Source organism: Phocoena phocoena, chromosome 9 (assembly GCF_963924675.1).
Source record: "Phocoena phocoena chromosome 9, mPhoPho1.1, whole genome shotgun sequence".
NCBI lineage: Eukaryota > Metazoa > Chordata > Mammalia > Artiodactyla > Phocoenidae > Phocoena > Phocoena phocoena.
Window position 1 is genome coordinate 105,031,123 of NC_089227.1, and position 27,856 is coordinate 105,058,978.

Genomic DNA, 27,856 nt, shown 5'->3' on the forward strand with positions numbered 1-27,856 from the left:
AGAGGGCAGTGCTGGCTCCCTGTGACCTGGTGGTGGGGGGCTCAGGAGAGGACGGAGAATTTGTTCGAGTGCCTACCGTGCCCGCCTGAGGGCAGGCTGCGGTGCAGAAATGATGCAGTTAGTGTGGGTGTGGGTGGGGCTGGAGGCTGAGAGCAGAGTGTGATAAGGACAGGCCCAGACTCATAGAGTCAGGCTGTGGGCTGCCCCAGGGACCGCCATGTCCCCACACGAGGGCTCAGAACTCCCAGGAGAGTGAGGCATTTTTAACAAGGCTTGATCTGCCAGCTGGTGCGCGGAGGTGAGCCCACGTGTGCATTCGCCAGGAATTCCAGGGAACCCACTCCGGCCCCGACACAGACTCACGGTGTAACTGTGGAGAGACGCACTGAGCACGCCGTGACGTGCCTAGCTGATAGAACTGCAACACGTAGAGCTTTTGTTTTCTCTTTGTAAGATCGCATCTAACCGCCTGTAAAATTTACCTTAGTCTCAAGCAACAATTTCATAGGAACGCATCCCTAACTCGCTTGACGGTTAAGTCCCGTGGTGTGCAAAGGTGAATGGTCAGACCTCCCCACCCCAGGACATGCTCTGTGCCCAGAGAGACACCCCGGGGGAGTGGCCGAGGGTCGGGACGAATTCAGAGCCTGTGCCGTCCACGTTCGCTCTGAGAGCCACTGGGCCCCGCCCCCTGTGAAGCGGTGTGACTGTCCCCTGCCTGTCCCTCCTCACTGGCACCTGGTGAGGACTCGGGTCCAGGAGGCCTCACAGGCTGCTCTGTAGCCTCCCGAGCCCCCGTGTTTCTAGCTGGTCTTGAAGACCAGGGACGGTAGCTCCCGCTGTACCCGCGCCCCCCTGAGCGGGGTATACACTTGGTGCACACAAGTGTCAGTATTGTCGGGGAGGAAAGCCCTCCTTGTGGCTGGGAGATGCACAGTCCGGGTCTCTGGTGCCACTTGAGAAGGAAGTCTCATCTCGAGAATAAAACTTCAAACAGGTGCCCGCTGCGGGCTCTGATCAGGAGCTCCTGTCGGGATGGGTGCCGAGGTCCCAGCTGTCCTGGCTGAGCCGGGCCTGGGACGGAAGCGCCAGGAAGCGGAACGGGCGCCCTGTCCGCCGAGGAGACCGGCCGCTCCTCAGACCCTCGGCCCCACGTTCAGGTCGCGCCGTGTCCAAGCCTCTCCTGCACCTTCTCACCTCGCGTGTCCAGCTCCGCCTTCCGGTCCACCGTTCCGGCTTCAGGTGCTCCCGACCCGCCGTTTCACCCGGACAGCCTGTGTCTCGAGAGCGAGCTCTCCCTCGTTTCCAAATAACTGCTCCCCTTGGGTTTCGCCTCTGAAAGTTTGGTTGGGTCCTTTTACTTTTCCTTTCCCGTTTCATTGAGATATAATTTACAAACAGCGCGACGACGACCGCGGTAATTCAGTGAACAGCCCTCATCTCAGGTAGACGCAAAATAAAAGAAATAGACTATCTTTTTCCTTGTGATGAGAAGTGTCAGGACTCACCCCCTTAACAATTCTCCTCCACGGCACACAGCGGCGTTAGCTCTGCTTCTCGTGTCGTACATCACACCCCTAGGACTCAGTTACCTTATGACTGGAAGTTTGTACCTTCTGACGGCCTTCATCCAGCTTCCCTCCCTCCCACCTCCCGCCCCTGGTTCCCACAAATCTGCTCTCTTTTTCTACGAGTCTTTCGGTTTGGGGAGTATAACTGACCTTCAACGCTCTGTAAGCTCCTGTTACACAACAGAGTGATTCGACATTTCTGTACTTCAAAATGATCACCACGGATGTCTAGTTACCACGTGTCACCATACGATGACGTTACCTAGTTACCGACCGCATTCCCCGCGCTGTACATTTCAGCCCTGTGACCCATTTACTTTGTAACTGGAAGCTTGTCCCTCCTAATCTCCCGCACCCATTGCTTTCTTCCCCTCGGGCAACCACTTGTCTGCTCTGTTTCTATGACTCTGTTTTGCTTGAACCCATCACCACCTCCCCTTGTCGTGTTACCGTGGTTCTTCACAGCAGTGACCCTCGCCAACTGCGCTGCATTTCCTCCTGTGCTTTGCGACGTTTTATTAAGAGCTGACTGTCATGCGGGCATCTCCTCTGGGGGTTGCACATGGTCCATCCAAATGGTTTTGCCTCCACTGAGGGTGGGAGCTCAGAGTTTTGTTGGGGTCGGATCAGATGTTCACCCCGCTTTTCAGCGAGGACTCCCTGTGCCCCGTGGACATGGGGAACCAGCCCTAGCCCCGCAGACGGCGCCTGTCTTCTTCTGGCTGGACGGCGGGGCTGGCCCTTCTTCAAACTCCTCCCTCCCTCCTGTGGCTCTGAGGCAGGGGCAGATCACAGCCAGCCTGTGTGTACTTGCAGGGCCAGACTGTTAACTTTTTAGGAGTTTTATGAGCTGGTTGTTAAATATAGCCACTATTAAAATTCAATCATATTAACTGACAAACTAGATTAATACGCAGGTAAGGCATACTCAAAACTTATCGCTTCCTAATTGTGGGAACTACATTTCACTCTCACGACTCTAGTAGCTGTCTTCTCGTGTCATCCTTTTCATCTAGGGAGTCCACATTAAAATCACTCACGGTGTGTTTACATCACAGAAATGGGCAAATATGACAAGTCAATGCTTTACGTTTGTCTGGCTGATCGTCTAGACTTGAAGTAAGGGCTGGAGAAGAGACACCGCTAATGCGATTAGACTTAAACGCGAGTGGTGTCTGCAAGGGTCACATCTGAACAGCACACGAAAACAGAGGACACATTCCTCTGGGCCCCGAAACCAAGATCCAGCTCCGCAAAGAGGTCGCTGGCGCCACTGGTGAGCAGGGGAGTTCTGACCACACCACCTGTTAAGGTGAAAACAACCCGTGTTCAAGCTGGAACCACGGGTCGGCCACGGACGCAGGAATCCCACAGAACCGAAGCCGGCCTCCCGTGAGGATCCGTTAGCTCCGTGGTGCCCACAACAGGGAAGGCTGTGTGTGTTTTTATTGGTGCCGGTGGCATGCATTCCCAGCACCCCCTGCGCTGACCCCAGGTGGACCGCGTGGACCAGGGCCTCTGCCCCCTCGGGTTCAGCAGCGATCATGCTGCCCACACAGATCCTTCCATATCCCCCCTGTCTTTAGAGCTGCCCACGCACAACGTTTGCAAGGTCCATTTTGCCCAGCATCCCTCGACATTCCTGGCTGGAGGGGCATCTCTACGTCACATGCAGATTCTGACATGTGTTTATCACGAGAAGTGTCACCCATCGCTATGCGCGCTTGTGTGAAACGGTGACAGCAACTTTCCAACACACGGAAAGCAGAAGCTTCCTGGATGCCTGGGCAGGATTTTAACAGGAAGCAAACTCAGGCAAGGAGATGCCGGTGGGGCCGAGCTAACAGAGTGTAAGTGGACGCCCATCGGTTGAGATTGGGGGTCTGATTTCTTGAGATACAAACACCAGCATTTAGTCGGACACCACAGGCCACGTGTCTTGCTACCGCCAGCCGAGACAGACCAGCACAGGACAAGAGGGAAGCCGCCAGGTCACACCCAGCAGCGCTGTCCCTCCGCGGTCAGGGTTTGACTGCTCCCAGCGTGTTCTCCGGTTTTGAGGCTCCTGGGACGGCCCGTGTCTCTGTGAAGTGGCGGAGGGCCCCCTCTCCTCTGCAGGCAGCAAAGAAGGGGCCACCACCGCTCCCCGACACTCCCTGGGCAGACACGCACTAAAGAGGGGACAGGGACACACAGAGCACAGACCCCTCCCCATCTTTTGACTGAGATTCTTTAATCACTTTTTTAAAAACACTTTTCATTTTATTTTTTATTTTTTTGGCCGCGCCATGCGGCATGCGGGATCTTAGTTCCCCGACCAAGGATCAAATCCGCACCCCCTGGTGGAAGTGGAAGTGCGGAGGCTTAACCACTGGACGGCCAGGGAAGTCCCCTGTTTAATCACTTCTTTTTAAAAGTCACTTTTTAATGAATAAAATCTCAGCGACACTCGACACCCCCCTGTACACACCCAGCTATGCCAATAAAATAGCAACTCAGTATAGAGCTCTAAGGGATACACACACGTTGTTACAGGAATCCAAACGCCCGCACCTTCAGGAAACAGGACGGATGGGAAAAAACTGCTCTCTCATCCCAAATAATGACCATTCAAATGTGAAATCAGAAGTTTAATCGGACACAATTAAATATATTTATATATCTCACACTGAAGGAACATAAGAAGTTAGAAATTACAAGTAGGTATATGCTTCCTATATTCAGATAAACTAGTTTCTATTAATTATTTAGATTCCAGATAGAGAGAAACAACGTTGGGAAAGAAATTATAGATGTTAAAGCAGATATACATGACAACACCATTTAAAGACACAAACAACATTTTGGCATTTTTCTCCCCATTCAGCCGGCTGCTTTCCCAATCCTCCTGTCTTCTGAGATGTAACACCTATTTAAGATGGAAAGAACGGTGGGCAGCACGGGAAGCAGAGGTACCAGGGTGACCGGGGAGCGTCCTGTTCCCTAAAACGAGGCCAGCGACACCCAGAGCCGCCTGCACACCTTCCCAGATGTTTACGCGTCTTCAGTTTAAGGAAGTGCACTCTCTGTTTCGGGGCGGGGGTGGTACATTTGGCGCTCAAGTGGTATTTTGGCAAATCCAGATCGTTGCTAGATGTGTGTGTCTCCGTGACATCAGACAAGGGGGCAGGCAAAGAGATGAACGGTCTGAGCCCTGGGGGGAGCCCGGGCCATCCCTCTTCCCCAGCTGCTATGATCCCACATAGGTAAAAAGCAAAAAAAAATGCGGGTCTCCCTGCGTTCCTCCCACGGTGAAAGCACCCCTGGTCTTCTCTGGATGCCAGCAGGGCCCGAGCCTTCCCAGAAAGGGGACCATGGGTGCCTGCCGGGAGCTGGCCGAGTGCCCAGCTTTGCCCCGCACCCCCTCTGATTTTGGTCGCCCTGCAGGGAAGCGTTTAGCTGCGTCTGTGTAAATCCCTATTTGTAGTTCCTAAACGTGTCTGGAGTTTGGGGCTCGCCCCCTACCTTGCCCAGGTGAGGCGTCCCTGCGGTGGCTGGCCTGGAAGCAGGCACTCTGGGTGGGAAAGTGTTTGCCCCCAGCGGCCCTGCCCATCCTCGGGGGTGGAGGGTCGGGAGGGGCTGTCGACAGTGCTGGGCGGGGAGGCTGTTGAGCGGCCGGGATCAAACGAAGAGCTGGGACGACTTTCTTATTATCTGCCCCAAGGCTGCAGAATGTCACCATCCTGTCCACCTAACTCCTCAATAAGCTGTGGGTGTCTCCAGTGATAAGCTGTTGGCAAGACAAACGCCGACTGAGTTTCTTACTGCCGGTGGCCTCCATTCGGTGCCTCATCGGCCTCTCTGGGCCCCGCCCTGCACAGCTGACACTCCTTCAGGAAGTGACAGGTCACGAGCCAACTCTATTCCGGGGAGCACGCTGACTGCGCCATCAGTACGGCATGATTGCGGTTAAGAATGTGGATGGGTGCTTTAAGGAAAAATAAATTTTTTTTTCAAGAAAGTGAAAATAGATGAACTGATTGCCCCCAGTAATTGCATCTTCCCACAGATCTCTCTTTATTATTGTTTTGGTTGAAGAAAAATACACATTTTAACTGCTAAACCGCACTGACTGCAGAGTCCTAAGGACCCGAACACGAGGCAGGTGCGCTGGGAGACGTGCTTAAGTCGCCCCGTGACTGCAGACGGCTTTCCCCGGGGCCTCGGGAAACGCACTCACTGGGGAAAGGCTTTGAGGATGGCGTTCACCTCCTCGGCCACGGCCGTCAGCGCAAACTCGAACTGCTCCTGGAGGGACAGAAGGAAGGAGATGTGAGTGGGGGTCCCTTCTACGCCAGCCTTGGGCTCCCGCGTGTTACTCTGCAGAAAGAAACTGTTTAGGAGAAAAAGGGAAAGGTCGCAGATTTCCGTGGAAAGGAGAACAGGGCACTGGTTTGCAGGATAAGACCCAATGCCGGCGAGCCACACTTCTCGTGTGGGAAAGTCTCATTGTTTATGGCTGCAAGAAGCTGCCAGTAGACACGTGAGCGGGACAACGGCTGCCTGAGGCTCCACGCGCCCCGCCAGGCTCCTTCTGACGGCAGCGCCCAACGCGCGGACCCCCCGATGGGTGGGGCTGGATGCAGCTGCCGGTCCTTCCTAGACTCGCCACGAAAACGGTCACAATCACGACCCCTCGGGGTTCCCTGGCCTCAGGGTGTAAAGTGTGGTGCTTTCGCTGCTCTGGAAATCCGCCCATCACCCAGCTCAACCCGCTTCCGCTCCGTTTGCTAGGAACCCTCACGTCACCCTCAACTGTCCCAACTTAAGACATGCGCGCCCATGTGCTCACGGACGCCAGCGCACCACGGACGGGACACGCCTCTCGCGCAGCTGAAACCTGCCAGGACTGTTGGGTAGAAACGAGGGGCGAGTCCAGGGTGCCGGGACCGTCCGCTCCTCCAGAGACCAGGGCTCGGCAGACAGTGGATGAGCCCACGTCTCCCGCAGGGCTCCCCGGGCTCCCGGCTCCACCACCTCTCCCGAACGCTGCATGAAACACTCAAAAGTAGTGTTATCAAGCACTTCCCACTACACCAAAGAAGTCACAAAAATAATAAACTATGCAAATGATCACCTAGCTAAGGATTTTTGATGAAGGAAAGCCCTACACTTGATAATTCCAGTCATAAACAGGCTTGAGTCCAAAGCCCAAAAGAATGATGAGTTTCCACTTTGAATGGCCAGTACGTAATAGAAACGCAGAAACTAGCTCCAATTAAAACAGCAGACTCACGTATGTAGAGAACAAACTTGTGGATTCCAGCGGGAGGGGAGGGGAGGGGTGACACAAGGGTGGGGGCGTGGCAGCTGCATCTGCGGGGTGGAAGAGGCTCAAGAATGGACCACACAACACAGGGAACAAAGCCAGCCCTCTGTCACAGCTGTAGGTGGAAAGTAACCTTGAAAATTGTATAGCAATTAAAAAATTGATAGTAAATAAATAAACTAGCTAAAAAGATAAAACAGCAGAGAGTCAACCAAATTTAACGCTCACTTTGGGACAAAGGCCAGTTTCTCACCAGTGTTCCTCTGGCCTGACACTGAAGGGATGATCTGCCGGGTTCTAACTCGGAGCCTCTGCTGGCGGCCACGAGCCTCCCACGGACACGGAGGATCCTCCCGCGGAAGAGCCTCCCGGCCCGTGTGCAGGGACCCCCTCGGGGCTGGTGCAGCAGGAGGCGCGCCCACGTGGGCCCAGCACACCCCAGCACCGTGTTCCCGCACAGACGGGCCCTCTCCTCCCCTCGAGGCCTGGTGCTCAGGCCTGCTGCCACCAGGACCGACGTGCCCTGGGGAAGCCGCCCCACGCCGCCGTCTCTTGAGCCAGCGGTCAGCCCAGCAGGGTGTGGCACATGCAGGACTTGGTCCAAGACACGGGAGCAACCCCATCAGACGCCTCCTCCCAAACGGTGACTTGCCGACGGGCAGACCAAGGTCCGTGATGACTCAAAAATGTGAGAACATGAAGGGGGCTCTTTGGGAATCTCACTGTACATTTCCCACGCGTGTTTATACGGGAATCCACCCTAGAGCTTGTCTTCAAAGGGAGAAATGGACAAGCAAGAGATACGCACTGTGGCCTTGCTTATAGAGGAAGACACCGGAAAACACCCAATGCCAAAGAGAAGTAAATTATTTTATAGAAAAGTGTCTAATAAGAAAGCCAGCATTTCTGCTACCACGTGGAGTGACAAAGGCGGAGGCAGACCTGCCCCTGTGTCTTGACCGAAATCATTTAAACACTCTCCGTTCACAGGACCACACAGAGGACCGGGCTGTGGGACGAAGCAGGTACAGTTTAAGCCGCTGCTGGGGAGACCGCGGGCTGGAGGGGACGAAGGTCCGCGGGTTCCACGCGATGGTCCCCGCTCAGCTGCCGAGAGGGCTCTGACGGCACAGCCCGGAAGGCTGGGCCCTCGGGGCTGGACCGTGGTGAGAGGGGCTGTCGGCGCCCGGCCCTTCATCCTGGAAGGCTCCGGCGCCAGCTGCCCCCCCAGCTGCTCCCCCGTCACAGGTGGCGACTGTGTGTGGCCCACATTTTGAGCAGCGTCGCCTTAGCTGAGATACCTGGGTGGGGATGCCAGAAATCGGGAAGAACCTAGCGTTTGGAGTCCTTTTAAGATAGCAATTTACTTTAAGAAAACTGTTAACATAAAGGCAGAAGCTGTACTTAATGAATACAATTCAATAAATGACAAGGTGAGCGTTTTGGCCTGGACTCAAGCTTAGGACAAGAGCCATCTGAGCAGGGAGGACTCGGGGCGTCCTGGCTGTAACACATCTGAGCTGACTGCGTTTGCAAGGATAGGAAATCGGAGAGAGGGCTGGGATACCGTAAGCAGGAAGATGTGCTAAACACAGGAGACTCGCGGGACACGGTCCGCTGTCTCTCCCAGGGTCCCTGACCCTCCGCGTGAGGAGCCGCCGAGGCAGGACGTCCGAGCCCTGCGTCCACACAGGACTGGGCAGTGTGGACCTAAAAGGGGTCAGGACGGAATGCCCTCTCCCAGCTCCACCCCTGACCTCGGACACCAGAGACAGAGATGGGGCACAGGACCCGCGTGCCGTGTGCATGTGTGTACATGTGTGTGCACGGGGAGGGTGGGAGACAGAGAGACAGAAGTACAGAGAGGGACGAAGAGACAGAGACAGAGACAGAGAGACAGAGGGCTTCCCTGGTGGCGCAGTGGTTGAGAGTCCGCCTGCCGATGCAGGGGACACGGGTTCGTGCCCCGGTCCGGGAGGATCCCACGTGCCGCGGAGCGGCTGGGCCCGTGAGCCATGGCCGCTGAGCCTGCGCGTCCGGAGCCTGTGCTCCGCAACGGGAGAGGCCACAGCAGTGACAGGCCCGCGTACTTGCAAAAAAAAAAAAGAAAAAGGAGAAGAGACAGAGAAAGAGAGACAGACAGAGACAGAGGGAGAGACAGAGACAGACAGAGACAGAGGGAGAGACAGAAAGACAGAGACAGAGAGAGAGACACACAGAAACCGGGAGGCGTAAACACGCCTCCAGGAAGGCGAGTCGGGGTGTCAGGGGCGGACCCGAGCAGTGGGAAAGACAGGGGGTGAAGTCAAAGTGCAGAAAGGGGACAGGCGGGTGGGGGGGAGGCAGTGCACGGAGACCACGTGGACGCACCTGTGTGTATCCCAAGGGGGCAAACGTGACATCATTACTTGGATGTGATGGAACACACAAGTCGAATGGCTTTTATTTCTAAGTGACAACTGTAAGAGGAAGTTTTATGATGCAAAAGCAAGCGTCAAGGCCTTTGATTAAAAGGGCACGTTTCTTTCAGGAGATGCACTGAAGGGGAAGGAAGGAGTCTGTTTACAAGACACACACGGACGACAGCTTCACTCATCTTCTGAAGTGTGTTATTTTAATTGCAGCCCCTGATTTCACCTCTCTTCCTAAACATGAGCGTTTTGCTGGGCCTGTCATGGACGTACAGTGACGGGGTCGTGTGGACGTCACGCACCCACGTGCCACCTCTGCCTGGATGTCCTCTTGCCCTTGTGCCGCCTCCACCCCGCAGGGCTGGGTCTGTCCTCTGAGTGTCTGAGGGGGCACAGCCGTCCAGCAGGCATCCGTGGTTGCTTTGACTGAGAGCTTGCTTCCGGGTGGAAACACAGCTCTCTGTGACTTTTTACAACCTAATGAAGTTCTGTGCCCGGCTAGGCGTCGGGGCTCCGTGGCTGCCCCAGGCCCCAGCCTCAACGAGCGCAGAGCTTATTAACTGTTCTGACTGTATTCGGCTCACACGATGCGATTTGACTAAATGGGTTCAAATGAACAGACCGTGGATGACCTCCTCGTGGCTCGTGGGAAACAGCATTCAGATTTACGGCACTGTTTTGTCCGAGGAAACTTCCTACGTTTTTGTTAAATTGAACTTTAGGGAAAGCTCAGTTTCATGGAGTGAGATGTTGGGCAGAGCAGCCATCGATGAAGAAAGAACGGGAGCGCCTGTGTGTTTACTATGCGTTATCCCTGAGATTCCAGGAGCTGAATTTCTGCTCTGCACGGCAGCCTCGGAGAGCTCACAGGCAGCCCAGGAAAAGGGCGGGTGTCCGGGGCAGTCCATCCACACAGGAGGTCACAGCTTGCCAGCCTCTGCCGTCTGGGATCACCAGAATGTGGGGGCAAAATCCTCTGGCCACTAGTGTCCCTTCGTCACTTAAAGAAATCAGGATGTTAGTGACTATAAGGTACGTGATGCTAACACAGGGCAGTGCCCCTTCCTCCAGGCAGGGCTGGAAGACCACCCCTCTGGGCTCGTTCTGGCCAACGGGCTGCAGACCACGGAGGGCTGAATGGGGTTTGTAATGTATTAGGAAATTTTCTTTTCTGTTTTAGGGAGAAGATCCGTCTTCTCAATAACTTTGCCTAGATCCATCCCAGAGTCCGTGTGTTTTGAGGATCCTTGTGGCGCAGTGGTTGAGAGTCCGCCTGCCGATGCAGGGGACACGGGAGACGGGCCTTGCGGGGCGGACGGGGCGGACGGGCCTGCCTGGGAGGGGCCCCGCTGCAAGGAGGGAAGCGACGGGTTTGATTTAGGGTCCTGAGTATTATTCACACAGCAGTCAACGGTGTGACAGGGAAGGCAGATTTGACCAGAGGCAGAATCGGCTCTTCATTCCTGGCTGTAAGTCGCCCCTGCTGCCCCAGCCCCGGTTCCGGGACGTGTGAAGTTTGCAGCTGCCGGTGGCCATGTAGGGCCCAGACCGTCCAGGACAGTGAACCAACCCCGCATTTCTGGATGACCAGGCCACTACCCCCAGCACGGTCAGTCCCACGGGCGCTAAACCCGTGGGCTACGGGGCGCTGTGTTGTGGTAAAGCTGAACCACAAACAAACAGGTGTGAGCAGGGTCCAGTTCTCCCCGGGACGCCACCACTGCCAACGGAGAAAGAGTGACCAGTGGGGAGTGCTGGCGGCCGCGCCCTGAGCCCGGGGGCCGAGCTCACACACCTTCTCCGGTACGCTCCTGTCAAGACGCACACCCGGACCCCATCACGGGAGCACCGGACACACCCCAGCCAGAGACAGTCCAAGAAGCACAACCAGACCTGGCTGGTCCTCAAGGCCACGGTGCTGCCCACCAGAGGAGGCGAGGGGGACGTGACCAGTGAACGCACCGTGTGGCCGCTCCTGGAAGGGACCCTGCTGCAGAGAAAGGTCCCTGGGAGGTTTGACGCGGTCCGTACGTGAGTCAGTGGCATCGAATCAGGGCCAGCTTCCTGGCCTCGCCTGCCCCCTGTGGTTACGAAGCGTAACCGTGGGAAGCTGGTGAAGGGCACACGGGAATTACTTGTATGTTTTCTGCAAGTGTTTGCAGGTCTGAAATAATTTCAGATTTCAAAAAATCTAAGAAAACATGAAGTGTGCGGTGACTTTCACATAAGATTCCACAGAAGGGTCTGGTGACAATGCTGCAGGTTCTAGGGCCCGGAATAAAGCGGAGGGACAGAGGGGCCGTCGGTGCGGGTGCCATCAAGCCGCTCCCCCCCCCCGCCCCAGCCCAGATGCGGGAAGAGATCAGGGCAGCTGCGATCGCCCGCTAGGGCTGGGCAGAGTCCTGACCACTGAATGCTTCCTCTGGTCCTGCTCAGAAGAGGTTTCTGATTCTACAAGAGAATTAAGCTGGTTTTGGTTTTGCCTCAGTGCTTGGGGCTCCGACAACGCGGAACCAGCCAAAGGGCCCTTGCGATGATCTCCAAGGTCACAGTGTGCTCGCTGGACTTACCAGGCTCCCGGCTTCTCCCTCCTCAACGGAGTGGGCGGCATTTACACTGCTCTCTCTCCCTCAGGCTCAGACACTGCACCGCCCTGCTTGATTTCGCATAGCGACAGCGAGGGAGGGACAGCGTAGGAACTGCTTGCCCTTTGTGGGGGACAGCGAGACCCCGAGGCAGGACGACTGGGGCCCCAGAATCGTCACCACCAGGCACCAAAGCACAACCCGGCTTGATTTCACAGGCGAGCTTACGATAACCTAAAGTCTCCTCGAGCACAGAGCAGCGATTTTGCAAGGGCATCTTTCACGATTTGTGGCCTTTGGTGGAGGCGCTAACGGCATCGGAGGGTCAGGACTCCGCACTGGGAAGAAGATTCTGTATTTTATGGCTGCAGGCTGTGTGGGGGTGTTTGTGGCTGGACACAGATATGTCTGGAATGCTGAGAGAATGGGTCACCCCAGTGACCTGCTTCTAGCTCTGGCTGACCCGAGGCCGACCAGGAATCTTTTGTCTTTGCTCCTCTTGCTGCAGACTTGGCCTTTTTAAGTATGCACACGAGCTACTCAGGGTGCTCAGGGACCCGGCAGCACCTGGGGACGTTCTGGTGACCACTGTCCTGATGGCCGCCCGGCAGAGCTGCAGCTTGGAGCCGGAAATACGGGAGGTGGGCAGAATGTTGCACGAACACAGAACATTCCATGCAGGGGTGCCGGCGTTTATCACTGACCTCTGACTATAAAACTGCAATGTTCTCCCTCCCTCCCCAAATCTGGCACACGGAGAGTTCCCAGGGCCTGAGATCCGACTGCATCCGCTCAGGCCGAAATGTCTGGCTGCTGCCGGAGCTGCCCTCGACCCTGCAGGGAGGCGCTGCCCGCGTCCTGCCCCGTGCAGCCCTGGCCTGGGAGGAGGCCAGCCGGCCCGACCCTCGCTCCTCTCGAGAAAACCTCCACACAAAGACCCACCCCCGCAAAGCCCTGGCAGCCCCGAGGACTGGCCGACAGTACCTTTGTCTGAACCATGCGTGGCCTCTGGTCCCTCAAGTGCTCCAGCGTCGCGGCAATGTCGATCTCTTTAGCGCCTGCAACAAACACAAATTGGGCTGAGTTCAGGCACAAGACAGTCCGCGCTCTGCGTCCCTCGCCTGCTGCCGGGGTCCCTCAGGGCTCAGCGGCCAAATGACAACGACAGTCATCCCTCAGCTGCCCGGCTGGCAGGCAATTTCAGGGTTCACACAAGAAAACAGGGCAAGGCGGCTTTCATTAGCATTGATTCAAGAAGGCTGGGCTGAAAAATGTTATCAGGTGCCTATATAGATACCCACAGCAAGCTGTCGCCAGGAGCGGCTAAGGCTTTCTTGATTTTTTTTTTTTTTTGGTGGCATTTTAAGACTTTTATTTTTTTTGGCTGTGCTGCCCGGCTTGCGGGATCTCAGTTCCCCGACCAGGGATTGAAGCCGGGCCACAGCTGTGAAAGCCCGGAATCCTAACCACTAGGCCACCAGGGAACGCCCACGAATGTTTTTTAAAAGATATTTTTGATGTGAACCATTTTTAAAGTCTTTATTGAATTTGTTACAATATTGTTTCCATTTTATGTTTCGGTTTTTTGGCTGCGAGGCATGTGGGATCTTAATTCCCTGACCAGGGATCGAACCCGCGCCTGCTGCATTGGAAGGCGAAGTCTTAATCACTGGACCACCAGGGAAATCCCCCCAACAGTGTTTTGAGTCATAAGAAGTAGCATATAAACTTTAATTTCTAATGCATAGGATTTTTATTCAGAGAACTAATCTTATACATCTAAATATTGGCTTCTAAAGGCAGAGTTCCCTGCCTGTTAGAAGTGTGTTCCAAATGTTAAGAAAAGGTCAGGACGCCCCACGTGCTCACGGGTTAGTCGTGTGGCCTAGATCCCCTCCTACGGACGCACCCACCTGACACCAGGTGACTTGGGTGCCACAGAAATAATACTATTTGAGTTTAGAAATGTAACCTTACGGATTCCGCGTATATTCTTGTTTTTGCATCTTGCTAGGTCCTTTGGTAGCTGGACAACAAACAAGACCGGGTCCCAAGCTCGCGAGCTTCTTACAGTTCAGAGGGGAGCATCTCACGTCTGCCGTGCAATCCTGTCAAATGCTGGGGGCTTGGGCGGGGCGCACCTCTGAAGTCGGCCGGGACCCCCCCACCAACCCCCAGTAGGTGCATGTCATGCACAGCATTTTGTCTCACGGTGCAAGAACTGTCACCACTCCCTGTTCAGGGGAAATTGAGGCTCGTCCCGGTCACGCAGAGCAGGTAGCCATGCTCATCGGACCCAGATGTGGAAGCGGGACCGGGCTGGTGGCCACCAGGACGGCTCTGGTCTCCCACTTCCATCACACCTGTGTGTGCACAGCCCTGCCCTTGGCCGGGAGCTGGGAGGCGCGCCTGAAAACGTCCAAGGCCGCGGCAGCCTTAGTGCCCTGGTTCATCCTGGAGGCCTGAGGCCCACGTGGGTGACAGCTGAGCCGCCAGCGCCTTTTTCCGAGCGGCAGGGAGATGTCGCTGGGGACACGGATGAGGATGGGAGGGAAGGTGGGGGGACCACACACTGTCTCAGGGAGAGGGTGCCTGAAGTGGGAGGGGCTGGCGGCTGGAGGGAAGGTGGGGACGGCTGGGAGGAAACACATCCCAACCAGGTGCTGTGCTCGCATCAGGGAAACTGCCACGAGTATTGGGAATCCGGCAGTAAGTCGCCGAGAGCGGGAGGCCAGGATCCGGGCTGACCCCCCTCGGCCAGCACGGTGGCCAGTCCGAGTGCCTCGAGGTGTGGGGACAGTGTGGCATGAGCTCATCACATCTAAGCCGGCCGTCCTTCCAGACAATGAACGCCCTCCGTCGGGTATGGGAACACCCCAAGCCCCCCTGACTCTTAAATCAAAGTCTTTCTAGGAAGTCTTTCTTTCTGGGGGATCCGCCGAGAAACTCGTCCAGGCGGAAGACAGGGTCTCCTGTTTGCCTGAAGGCTCCTCTGAAGGTGTCAGAAGTTTTCGAAAGCTGACAAGGTCACAAGATGTACAGTCTTGTTTGGGGGGGAACCTGTGAGCCCAGAACAGCCTGAAACAGTGGGTGAAAGAGGGGCTCCGGGGGGGGTCCCCTGGCCACGTGTGCAGTGGCCCCCTGAGGGGCCCCCGTGCCAGGAAACTGCTTCCTCATCTCCCCAAAGGAACGTGGAAATGGGCTTCTTCAGGCCACAGGTTTGCCTTAAGAAAGTGAAGTCCTACGTGGAGAGAGAGCAAGGGAGGGGGTGTCCCACCCGAGACCCGAGTTCTCGTTCCCCCAGAAACACCCAGCTGCCGGGTCAGGGTGGCCCCTCTGGACGCAGCACGGAGCTGCTGCTGCTGCTGTTTAATTCCAAGCACGAAGAGGCCCGACTGTGGGCAGGACACGGAAAACGCCACCTGCGTGCGTCCGGGGCGGGCGCGAAGCTCCAGCGGGAGCAGAGCACCGAGCGGCCTCGCGGGGACCCGCGAGTCAGTGCGTGGTGACCGCGCGACGCACAGAACGTATTAGCTGCTCAGTGAATGTGACCCCGTGGATTCTGTGAGCAGAGCCTTCTGGGAGAAGTGCTATCTCTGGGCAGCTCTGTCCTCCCGTCCCGTGGACGCCAGGAGAACGAGGTGTGGGGTAGAGGTTGATTCACCAGTTCAGAGACGACCCTAGTCCTTTAAAAACAAAATCCTGAGGGGTCCAGACTTAACCCCCCACTTTTCAAGGTTGCTCAGGGCAGCGTCTTGAAACCGGTTTAGTCCTTGAAACCGGTTTGAAAGACTCTTTCAACAGCCCTTTTCTTCCGAAGGGCTAGTCTGAACAAGAGAACCGGCATGAAGTCCCGAACCCCCCGTCCCTCCTCCGTCACCCTGGAGCGACTCTGCAGGGCTCTGCCTGGGGCCACGTGCAGGTCCCCTCCGAAGGCAGCTCCGTGGGGAGACTGTAGGCCACCGGGTGACGCTCTGATCAGGTGCTACGGATGAAACCTCTCTTTCCACTGCACTCTCCTTCGGACGACTGCTGACAGAGGAAGGAGAAGGCCTACTTAGGTTTTCCCTAGACAGGGTCTGGGGAACGCGAAACGCCCGGGGACCACGTCTCAGATCACGCTTAGCCTGAAGCCAAGGCTCAACAGCGGAGGGAATCAAATTAAACCTTATGAAACCGTACAGCGCTGAAAATAGAGAAGTAACGGATTTATCAGGTAGAATCAGTGGTCCGACGTGGATGGCTGCTGTCTCCCTGCGTGTTAGGATTGAGGAGAGTTAGTTATCTGAAGTGTGTGTGCAGAGAGAAGTTTTAATAGAGCACACGTGCAGGATCTTCTATGAGGGGCGGGGAGGCACGGCCCTGCATCCTCTTCGGTGACCCCGAGCATCCCGGTGACCCTGAGGTGCACGAGACACACAGTCTGTGTTTATAAACCAGAGCCTCGGGGCTGGAGGGAGGGGTGTGTGTCCTTCTTCACCTTATAAAAGGCTTTACTGAAGGTAAAAGGATTTGTTTAAATCCCCCAAATAGCTAGGAAGCTCCCTCTAGTGCTTTTAAAATGGAATGCTCTCTACAAATCCCATTTTGCTGATCCCATGTCAAGGTCCAGGCGAACAGACACGCGAGGTGCGGTGCTCACGTCGAAAAGCACGCGAATAGTTGAGGAATTAATTAAAACAGATGCGAATAAAACCCGGACAGAAGACGGGGTGTGATTTCAGGGAGAGGTTTCTGGCATTTTCTATCGGAGAAGCTATTTGGATACGAGAGGAATGTATGTGCTTATTTAAGTCATCCTGCGGTCGGTCTAAGCTGGTGATGCCATGAAGGTACAGCATAGACAGAGGCAGCCTGTGCATTTGGGCCCAGCACCGCACAGGGCGACTGTGAGTCAGTCTGACCCATCTCTCCCGGCACCAGTGACCCAGCAGGTGCGCTGCAGACTCGAGGCCGGAGTGGCCGGCGGGGTCCTGAGAGACACTGGCCAGGCGCCACCCCGAGCGCTGACCAACACACACGAAGGGCTGCCGCTGTGGCCTCCCAGTGTGCTCGGTGGGGTGGGGGGCACTGGCTCCGAAGTTCACATTATTGGTTAAATACACTTTTAAGACAACAGGGGTTTTTAAGCTTTCGATAGAAAAGTATTCACCATCAAACAAGAAACATTAAAAGAATTGAGTATTAGCAATATTAAAACAGTTTCTTAGGATGCGAGAGTCAATTCAGAGCGAAAGAAAGCCAAGCAAACGGGCCACTGGTGCCTCCTACGAGGCTTGCTCTGACTTCCCCTGGTGACTGCTGGCTAGTGGACGGGGCGCAGGGCTCTCGGATTTTGGCAGCGTGGCCGCGGCTCACGGTCGAGAAGCGCCCCTGTCTCTCCCCGTCCTCTGCGTCCACAGCGTCCTCGGCAACATCACGTAATAAACAGAAATACATTTTGTTGCAGAGCTTTTACCCAGAAGGTTTTGCAAACCGCAGGGATGCAATGTATCCTTTTTTCTTGTAAAAAAAAAAAGCCATCATGCGTCAAGCGCACGAGAGAGAAAGGCCTTTATTTTGCAGGAGGAAACTGTCTCAATTCCACCCTCTGGGAGAACCGAGGAAAGCTCTGCTCCTCACTAAACACACCTAAAGGGGCGAAGGAAGAGCGGTGACGGTCGTGAGCCCGCAAGGGGCACTGCCTAGGTCCCAGGACGAAGCCAGAGCTGTCTGAGCGCCGAGCCGGGTCCCGAGAGTCTGTGGTCTTCGGCTGAGCTCCGTTTGGGAAGGAAGGGCTGAGCAGTGATGGGCAGGGACAGCGCGAGGCCTCACCCCTGCAATCGGCAGGGCTGGATGTCACAGCTGGGGCTCCCTCTGGGTCAGCAGGATGACCGAGCCTTGACCCCAGGCGCCGCGAGTCAGGGGGCACCACAGCCGGAGGGCAGCCCTCCTCCCGCCTCTGGGTGTCTCTGGGTGCAGGTGCTGCCTCCAGACCCTGGCCTCCCACTGTGCACACACGTGGGCACGTTCCCACACACTCCCCCACGGTGCGCGCACACACACGCACGCACACACGCACACGCACACACTGTCCTGGGTCTTCCGTGCCGAGCAGTTTCTACTTCATGTTTCTGGATGCTCTGAATCGACTGAAGATTTATCAAAATTTAAAAGGAAGACTTTTTTGCTGGCTTTCTAGATTAATGATCATCTCCCTTTCACAAGGTTTCACTGGGATCAAAGGAGACAAATTGGCATCATATTCCCTTGAAAATCAAGTATCTCAGAACCCAAACAAACTAGGTATTTTTCATGTTTTTAAAAACAAGTTCGAAATCATTTTTCAGGAGAAGCTAGGATGCCTCCAGATCTTTCTAAAAAAATACAAGTAAACAAAAGCAGGACTGGGTGTATTGCCTGTAAAGTTGCCATCACTTACGCTCCAGGAGGTGTCGGAATTGTGTGACGCATCCCGCGATGTTCAACGAGGCGCCAGAGTGTCTATGATGCTGCGCAGGTACCGGCAGCATCAACGCCGAGAACAGCCCGGCACCCAAGTGCGTGCGAGCGCACAGTGGATAAAAAAGAGGGCGTCAGGAAGGGTGACCGTTAAACTGGTCAAGAAGAGATGGACGTGACGGCCACGAGCAGCCTGACAGGCCTCCACGAGCACACCGTTCAGATCACCACCCACCCCGGGAAGGCAGGCGTCACGGACACAGCGCGTGCATGGGAAGGTGACGGCGGGGACCTCACTACCTCCCGGTTCCATCCACGTGACAAGGAACCACGCAGGACGCACAAGCCCCAGGACCCACTCAGGTCCTCAGTGGACGGGTCAGAGTTACGAAGGGGACGAGGGGTGGGTCATCCGGGTGATGTCCGTGGCTGCAGGGAAGAGGCTGGGAGCCCACAATGACACGGGAGTCTCAGGGGAGCGGGGGGGCTCTGAGGCGGTCCTCCCGTGCCTCCCAGGATCTTGCACTCGGGGCCACAGACGCGCTCCTGAGCCCCCATACAATCAGAGCACAGGGGCAGGAGGGCGGGCCGGCAGCCGGGCCTCGTGGGACTGATGGCCGCACCGAGGGGCTGGGCCCTTGTTACCCTTGAACCGAGGCCAAGTGCTCCAGGGGAGCTGGACTCTCAGCCACTCACAAAACCCCCATCGAAGGCTCTCCGTGCCCCTCCTCCCACCTCGGCCCCCGAGTCTATGTCTGGTTCAGAAACTGAGGGTGCAGCCGGCCCTGTGGCCTGGCCGGGGACGGGGCTACTTAATTTCTCAGCTGATGGCAGCATGGGGACCACGTTCCTTGGATTCCTCGCACCGTCTCCGCCCATGAAAGGAGAGGCAGGGTCCGGGGAGGCCTCATCGGGCACCGCGAGGTCGTAAGGACGACACAGACGGTCAGCACTTGTCACAGACGCTCTAACACAAGTTCACGCGACTGGCAGGATTTTTCGGGAGGGTCACTAATGCAAAGTGACGGAGGCGTGGTCCTCAACGCCACTGCCCACCCACAGAGCGCGGCCGCTCAGCCAGAGCACAGGCCTCAGGGTCCTACTTCACAGTGTTTGAGTCGTCACTGCCCCGCGACCGGGGTTGCTGTGCTCAGGGACTTCCTGCCACCAGGGAGGAAGGAGAGGGGACGGACACTCACTGTCTGGGGAGGAGCCGTGAGCTGCTGCTGAGAGGGGCCAGGGCAGCTTTGCTGGGCCTCTGGGGTCTCCGGGGTAGGGAGACTCTGGGGCGGCGGGCAGCCAGCGATGCTGAAGGACTCTTGGGGCCTCCAAGCCGCGGCAACCCTGCCAAACATGGCCAGCCAGGCCTGCCAGGGGCCAGCAGGACGGACGGTGGCGATGCTCGCGGGGACAGGGTGGGGGGCCAGTCTGGGTTTGGGGACCAGAGAGAGGAAAACCTGGGTGACAAGCTGGCTGTCGCTCTTCCGGGCAAAGGAAGCGTGCATGGGAGGGACGGCCCTGGACCGGCGTCGGGTGGGGTCCAGCCAGGTCTCCCAGCTTCTCATCGGCCACGTGGGAACGTGTCCACGGGTGACTCAGGAGGGAGGAGAAGCCATGTGAGCACATCTGACCCATGAGATGCAGGGGGCTCCACACCGGCCAGGAGTGCCCCCTGTGGTGCCGAAGTCCACGGGGCCCCTGTCCGCCCATCGGCAGGTCAGAGAGAGCACAGAACTGTCAGCTTTACCTGCCCAGGAATGATCCATAGGATAGAGACCGTTTAGGAGGCAAAGTGTGCGATTACAGGCTGCAGTGTGGTTCACAAGAGGACCCGGATAAGATGGGCTTAGGATGTTTTCCAGGAACAACTGTCCCATTTTGTCTCGTGTCTCGCCTATTAGTCCCTCATCTATCGTGTCACCCGGGCCCGGGTCACATCCCCAGCGATACTGCTCCCGGGACCCCTGTCCCCACCCAACGAGTCTCAGCTCCAACTGGCCAGATGAACAGACCAGGGAAGAAATATCCACCTGTCACCTCATGGGACACAATTTCTCCAAGTAGAGGAAAGGCCTCACCACCCCACCCTGTTCTGGACACTTTTTTCAGCCTGAAACCTGCATGAGCTGAAGACAAGGCGTCACCGCCTGGAAGCCACGCTGGAGGCAGACTGGTCCGTAGAATTCCTTCTCTGCTGGGTCTTCATGTTTCAGCCACAGACATAAGAACAAGACGTTTCCCCCTCGACGCGCCTTGCTCTGTGCAGCCTGCCCCTCCCAGTTAGTCTTGTCTGTAGAAGTGCCGTCCACGTGCACGGTCGTGGCCAGGGGCGGGCTCGGCCCTTTGTGCAGACCCCTGTGCACATAGACCCCTGGGGTCCTGCCCACTCCAGCCCTTGAATCCAGCGGCACCAAGTCGATCCTGCCGGGACCCACTGCACGTTCTCCTTCCCCAGCGGCTCCAGATGGATCCGGGTCAGTGAGCCTGTGGTTCCAGGTCCCCGTGGTCTGACCTCTGTCTCCCCTCCCTGGCGGAGTTTCTGCTGCGGCCCTAACAGACCCAGCTACCTGCTCCGCCCCTGTCCCCGGACCAAGCGGCCTGGCCGTGCCTCTGCAGTGCCGCCCCCTAAGCTCTTGGGCTCTGCCATTTGCAGAAAGACCAGGGCTCCGCATCAGCCTGGCCAGCTGGTTGCCTTCCAGCACGTCACCAAACCCCTGGGGATCTGCTTCCTCAGTTTGCAACCAAGTGTCGGAATAAATGAGCCCTCAGGGCCCCTTGGGGCTGTGAGGAACGGGCTACAGACACGTACGGGGCTCTGTGACAGGCGTGGGGTGAAGCGACCCCGCCACTGCCCCTGCATCCCGGGGCCCCAAGTCACAAGCTGCAGCCACTACCTGCTTCTCTTCATGGAGTGTAAAGCCCAGGAGGACAGATCGTTTCCCTTGTTCACCATGTATTCTGGGTGCTCAATAAGTACTAGGTTGGAACGGCACTTCTGTGTTTCAGCCCGTATTTGCCAAAAGGGGGAACGATACGGCGATGGTGGCCGAGGGGGACAGCAGGGCCCACGAGTGGGGAAAGGGACTGGGGGGCACGTCCCCCGCAGACGAGGGCCGGGTCCTGGGTTCTGCAGGAAGGAGCCGGCGTGGCCCAGAGAGAGGGGCTGCGAACACGTGGGGCCTCCCGAGATCTTTCTCTTTAACATCCCGCTGACCGCTGTGTGCAGAAGAGACGGGCACAGGAGCGAGCGGGGAGGCCAGTCCAAGGCCACAGAGGAAGGGACGGAGGGAGCAGGGCCGAGAGACGGAAGAGAATGGAGGACCGGACACACGTGGACGACCACCTTCAGCTCTGCTCCCTGGAGCACGGCCGCCCAACGGGACTTCCTGCTACGGGTGCATTTTCCGTCTGTACCGCCTGTTTGGTAGCCCCCGGGCACCTGTGTTATTGGGGCGCCTGGCATGTGGTCAGCATTTCAATCTTATCATGTAAGTTGCCACACGTGGCTAATGGCTAATGCCCTGAACAGTGCAGCTCTGGGGGAGTGCTGGGTTTTAAAAGTTCAATGAGCCACGAAGTGTTACTTCTCCCAGAATGGGAGAAAATATTTGCAAATCACACATCTGATAAGGGTTTAATATTCACAATATATAAAGGACTCCTACATCTCAATGACAAAAAAACAAACAGCCCAATTAAAAAATGGGCAAAGAACTTGAATAGACACTTCTCCAAAGAAAATGTCCAAATGGTTGACACGCACATGAAAAGGTGCTCAACATCTCTAGTCCTTAGGAAAATGCAAAGCAAGACCACAGCGAGATGCTGCTTCACAGCCATGAGGATGGCTACTATCAAAACCCCAGAAAATGACACAAGTGTTGAAGGGGGTGTGGGAACTGGAGCTCTTCCTTATGCACTGTTGGTGGGAATGGAAAATGGTGCAGCTGCTGTGGAAAACAGTACGGAGGGTCCTCAAGAAATTAGAAATAAAACTGCCATACGATCCAGCAATTCCACACTGGGTGTATAACCCCAAAGAATTGAAAGCAGCAGCTCAAAGAGATGTTTGCACACCCACGATCATAGTAGCATTAATTCAACAGCTGAAAGGTGGAAGCGACCCGAGTGTCTATAGGTGGATGACGGATCAGCTACCCGTGGTCCCCACCCCTGCAATGGAACGTCATTCAGCCTCAGCCAGGAAGGAAATCCTGCCACCGGCTCCAACACGGTGAACCTTGAGGACATGGTGCTCAGTGACATAAGCGAGGCACAGAAGGGCACAAACTGTCTGATTCCACTCATGTGAGGTCCCAAGAGCTGTCAGATTCACAGACACAGGAGGTACGATGGAGATGACGCATCCCCTTGCACGAGGAGATGCTTACTGATGCCACCATGTGACAGGGAAACAGTAAAGATGACGAGCTTCCTGAGGATGGAGACCCGGAGCTGGACAGACGGCCACTCGGGCACTGCACATCCCTTCACACTCCGTGCTGAGACCGCTTAGGACGAACTCGCGGCCGACGCGAGCTTAAAAGGCATCTCCAGGCGCACCTGCCGACTCGGGCTGGCACCCCATGTCATACCATGAAATCCCAGTCCTGCTGCAGTTCCTGCCGAACGAAAGGAACGGGCCCCCCAGGACAGTCCAGGGCTGCGGACACCCCAGGAGCCAGGAGGCTCAGGGTGGCACGGCCAGCTTCCCAGAGGTGGGGCTTCCTCCGTGGCCCCCGGTGAGGGACAGCCAGTGAGGCCACCTCCAGGTGACCCAGCACATGTGATCCTCGGGAAGCCCCACCATCCGCCTGGCGCTCTCCATTTGTTTGAAAATTGTGGTGAAATATGAAAAACCCTGGGCAAAGAGAGGTCACGGACAAAAACGTAAAAGGCACAAGCTTGGAAAATATCTCGGCTGCAAAACCAACATTGCTACGCTTGAGCTCAGTCTCTAGGCGAGAGAGGAATGCTACCAAACCCTGATTCTGACCCAAAATATTAGCCTGAGTTAGACGTGTGTTCGCAGCCACAGGAAAAATGTGTGGAAGAATTCTACAGGTTGACCCCTGACTTTCCCGCCACAAACCCGGGCAGAGAACCAGCCCCCCCCAACTCAGACTTCAAACCGCATCCTGTCTGCTCGCTGACAGACCAGACGGTGCCGAAAGCCCCTTATGATTCCTGCTGTATCAAAGGCTTTACTCCCCGAAGCCCGTGTGCCCAGCCCAGGCTCCAGGTTGTGGCTGGCTGGGCTGCCCGAGTGTCCCCGGCCAGCCTCAGAGCCCAGGGCCGACGCAGGCGCCGGGCTGCAGGAGAGCTTGGGAGAGGCATTCTTCGGTCCTCCTGCAATTCATTCCTTTAAGAAAAAGGGAATGGGAAGAAAGGTTTCGTGTCCAGGCCCAGAGCCTTTGATCATTTGATCAACGCGGGCCGGCAGTATGGGCCTCCGGCTTCTCAGGCCAGACAAAGGTGGCCCTGGCCGCCCGGCCCCGCAAGCCTGGCCCAGAACAAAACCCCGGCGGCCGCTCACCGGGGCGGCCTGGGAAAGGCCCACCTCGCAGGCCGAGGGGCCGCCCTGCCCTTTGATCTGTCCCGAGACTGCAGCCTGGGCCCCGGGTCAGGGGATTGCACAGCGCGGGCCCCCGGGCAGAGGGGAGCAGGTCAGGGGCAGAATGAGGGGTGACCAATCTCTGAAAGAGCCTGGAGACCGCCCTCCCGGGTCAGTTCCACATGGCTGGGCTCGCACTGTTGCCGCAGCCGAGCCTCAAGTGGGATTTGACAAGACGGGGCAGGCACCTCGGGCCCAGGGGCAGGCGGGGCGGGGAGCAGCCGGGATGGGAGTCGGCCCCGCCCCCGGGGCTGTGGCACTGTCCCGCTCCAGGTGCCCTCACACCTGCTGGGTGGACACCCGGGTACTCCCCCCCGGCCCCGGTACCGGTACCGCTGGGGCGCCTGTCCTTGGGACGAGCCGGGCGCCATGCCACACGGTGTATACGCAGTGGGTTCCTGTGTCACTTGCTTACACGCAAAGGCGGCACCTCAAACACGCAAGGGGATCTGCATTCTCGGAAGGCATTTGGTTTGATAGACGGGGAAACACTACATGTGACAGCAGACAGGGGAGCAGGATGGGGGAGAAGCAGGAATTCCGCTGTGGGCTGCCGGCTGTAGTGACGGCGCATTTGCAAATGAAGACACAGATACAGTCAATGGGACACAGCGGCATTACTGGACGGGGAACAAACGACCTTTCCACCAAAAAAGTTCGCTTTTTGGATCTGAGGCCAAAACATGTTATTAAAAAGCACCGTCAGAGCATTTGCATTTGCTTCGTTGTTTCTTTGTTTGCACATCACAGCTCGGAGCTACTTCAGGGCGTGAAATACGGTCTCTGGTGGTGTGAGCCCGGCCCACTGTCCCGCACCCCTGCCTCCCCGCCCCGGAGCCGGCAGGGAGCCTGCAGCACCAAGGGGGGCCAGTCCCGGGTCCCGGCTGGTCACATGCTTACTAGCTGTAGGGCTGGTAACGCTCAAGCTCTCTAGTCCTTGTGTGTAACACAATGGCTATTATTTTATCCTCACACGTTGATATCCCTGGGCTAAAGATGTGTTCTGTTTTTCTTTTAACCAGGAGAAATGGAGTAAGAAAGATGCCTATTTCAGAGTTGCTGACAGTGGTGTGACAATGTATAGAAATCCATTTCTGTAATCAGTGTCTGCTCTTATTGCCAGGCAAAGGATGAAGGGTGGGCGTCCTGGAAGGTGGGTGTCCTAGCTAAGAACACACGTGTGCGTGTGTGCGTGAGTGTGTGTCAATGTAGAGAGGACGACGTTTTCACAGGTGGGAAGGAGACTGTAAGACGTCACTCATCGCAGTGTTTCCTGCCCAAGTTCCCTGGAGGCTGACAGGCATCTCAAGAACAAGGAAGTGCCTTTTCAGGTCAGGTTAGGGTCTCCCTGCTGACTTGTGTGGTTCTCCCAGAGGCGGGTCCGAGAGAATCTTCTCCCAGTTGACTATGGAGCGCACTCTGGCCTCTAAGGGGACACCTCACGGGTTTGTTCTGTGGACCACGCTTGGGGAGCCGCCAGCCCCGTTTGGTCCCTGTACTCTCATGGGTTAAACTCCACCCAAGCCATGAACTCATCCCAGGTCTGTGCTCAGATCACAGCACTCTAACCCCAGGTCCCCCGACACTGTCTTTAGGAGGAAAAGGCCCAGGACCACGGACAGCGATTCATGTGCTAAAACGATGTTACAAAGGGGCGTCCAAAGGTGACCTATTTTAGAGACACTCACTCCAAGAGATTTTAGGTGGCTCTGAATTTTGCAGATATAGCTTGAATAACAGGGAGGATTTAAGGCTATTCTGAGCTGCTGGAAGATCAGGGCTGCCTTCTCCTCACTCCTGGTGTTAACACAGGACGTCCTCAGCGAGCACTCACGCGTCACCGACTGTGTGCTGAGGCCAGAGCGCGACCCCGGGCGGAGGAGGTGACGAAGGAGGAACCTTAGAAATGAACGCGCTTTGCCGCAAACAGCCTTCCTGCGGCCCAGGCTAATTTTCCCCAAGGATTTCTGTGACTACTGCACCGAGGTTGCCATGGCAACCCCATCTGGCTCTGAGCCACAACAAAGCAGCCCCGCTCTGAGTCTTACCTTTGGCCATCTTATTGAGAACCATGTCGATCAGGATGTAGGTGCCGCTCCTGCCCGCGCCGTCACTGTCAATAGAAGGAGAGAGATGAGGACACAACGCACCATGCTGTCCCCACTCCCCACACGCCAACGATGGCATCTTGCCTCTGTGCTCAAGGGGGGCCCATGAGAGGAGGGCAGGGTGGAGAATTGGAGAGGAAGAGAAAGAAAGGGGGTGAGGGGGGTCAGGGTGGGAGAGGGGAGGAGGATGGGAATGGAGGGGGAGGAGGAGGAGGGGAGGGGGAGGGGAGGGGGGAGGAGATGGGAGGGGGAGGGAGGGGAGGGGAAGGGGAAAGGGAGGGGAGGGGAGGGGATGGGGGAGGGGAGGGGATGGGGAAGGGGAGGGGAGGGGAGAGGGAAGGGGAGAGGGGGGAAAGGGAGGGGAGGGAGGGGGAAAGGGAGGGGAGGGGAGGGGGAAAGGGAGGGGAGGGGAGGGGGAAAGGGAGGGGAGGGGAGGGGATGGGGGATGGGAGGGGAGGGGAGGGAGAGGGAAGGGGAGAGGAGGGGGAAGGGGAGGGAGGGGAGGGGGAAGGGGAGGGAAGGGGAGGGGAGGGGAGGGGAGGGGAGGGGAGGGGAGGAGGGGGAGGGGAAGGGGAGGGGGAGGGGAGGAGGAGGGGAGTGGAGGGGAGGGGGAGGGGAAGGGGAGGGAAGGGGAGGGGGAGGGGGAGGGGAAGAGAAGGGGAAGGAGGCGGAGAGGGAGGGGGAAGAGGAGGGGCAGAGGGGAGACTGGAGCGCTTTCAGCCCTGAGCTAACAGCGGTGCGGATTAGCTATTGTGCCTGTGTTGATTTGTTCCTTTCTTCCTTTTTTCTCCCCTCTTTGGTCAAAGATTCAGCAAATTTTGTCAGAAAAAAAATGAAATAAAGAAATGCCCGGCAGTGTCAGAGTTGATGGCATTTGTATTCAAAGTGTCTGCAAGAGGCCAGCTGTGAGCAGGGGAAGAAGGACGGGTGCAGGTCTCGGGTGTCCACACCCTCGGGGGGCCGTCTGTCCGTCCGTCTAAGGAGCGGGGTGCACATGTCCCCCGTCACTGCAACGGAGCCTCTCTTCATCCCCCCTCGCCCCCAGCTGTAATGGGAATAATCACCACCTGGACGAGATGTAAAAACGTTCTGAATTGTGGCTCGACAATAGCCAGTGAGAGAAAAGGAAGGTGCCTCTTCTAGGAGGAAGTAGCCCTGCATCTCTCCTCCTGCACCATGTGCCCTGAGATGGTCCTTAGGTCAAGCAGGCCGTTCTCACGCCCATGGGCAGCATGTAAGTAAGAGGATGGTGTTTACACGTATACTCCTGGCAGAGTCAGCCAACTGAAGGAGAAGACCAGCGTCTCCGTTTCAGGACTTGGGGAGCTGTGTGACCGCGCTCTCAGTCTCGGACCTGCCGCTTATCCTTTCACAGCAAAGAGTCGCTGAGTGTGGCCTCAACACGTCTCTCAAACAAACGGTGGAAAAAGCCTTGGTTGGAAAGAGAATGATTCCGCATTGTGCCGTGCCCACCTGCGCTCCAGAGGCGGGGATGCCGCCATGCCAGTGTCGCCGACGCCCGAGTGACCGGCCTTCGGCCGAGGGTTTCCTCAGGTCCCTTCAGCTCACGTCACACAGCTCTGCCCAGATCTGCCTCAGAACTGGAGACGGTTCTCCATGGGTGGGTTAACGGTGCTCTGGTCCAGTTCTCGAGGATACAGACCATACTCTGCACACCTCGTCTTCTCTCACGGACCGACACAGAAACACACACACACACTCATGCAGGTACACACACACGGACACACAGGCACACACATTCCACACCCACACACTCAGATACACACACACTCATGCAGGTACACACACACGGACACA

The 27,856-nt window shown here is 56.7% G+C and overlaps 1 protein-coding gene across 1 annotated transcript in view; it reads right to left on the bottom strand.

Moving 5' to 3' along the window:
* Positions 1–5,539: 5,539 nt before the first annotated feature.
* The window catches only part of PTPRN2 (protein tyrosine phosphatase receptor type N2), a 523,279-nt gene continuing 500,962 nt past the window's right edge, over positions 5,540–27,856 (bottom strand). The window contains exons 22-24 of the mRNA XM_065883635.1: positions 25,979–26,043; positions 12,860–12,933; positions 5,540–5,858 (exon numbers count right to left, since the gene is read on the bottom strand). Coding sequence (XP_065739707.1) covers positions 5,787–5,858; positions 12,860–12,933; positions 25,979–26,043 — 211 coding nt within the window. The 3' untranslated portion in view covers positions 5,540–5,786. The remainder of the gene's footprint in view (positions 5,859–12,859; positions 12,934–25,978; positions 26,044–27,856) is intronic.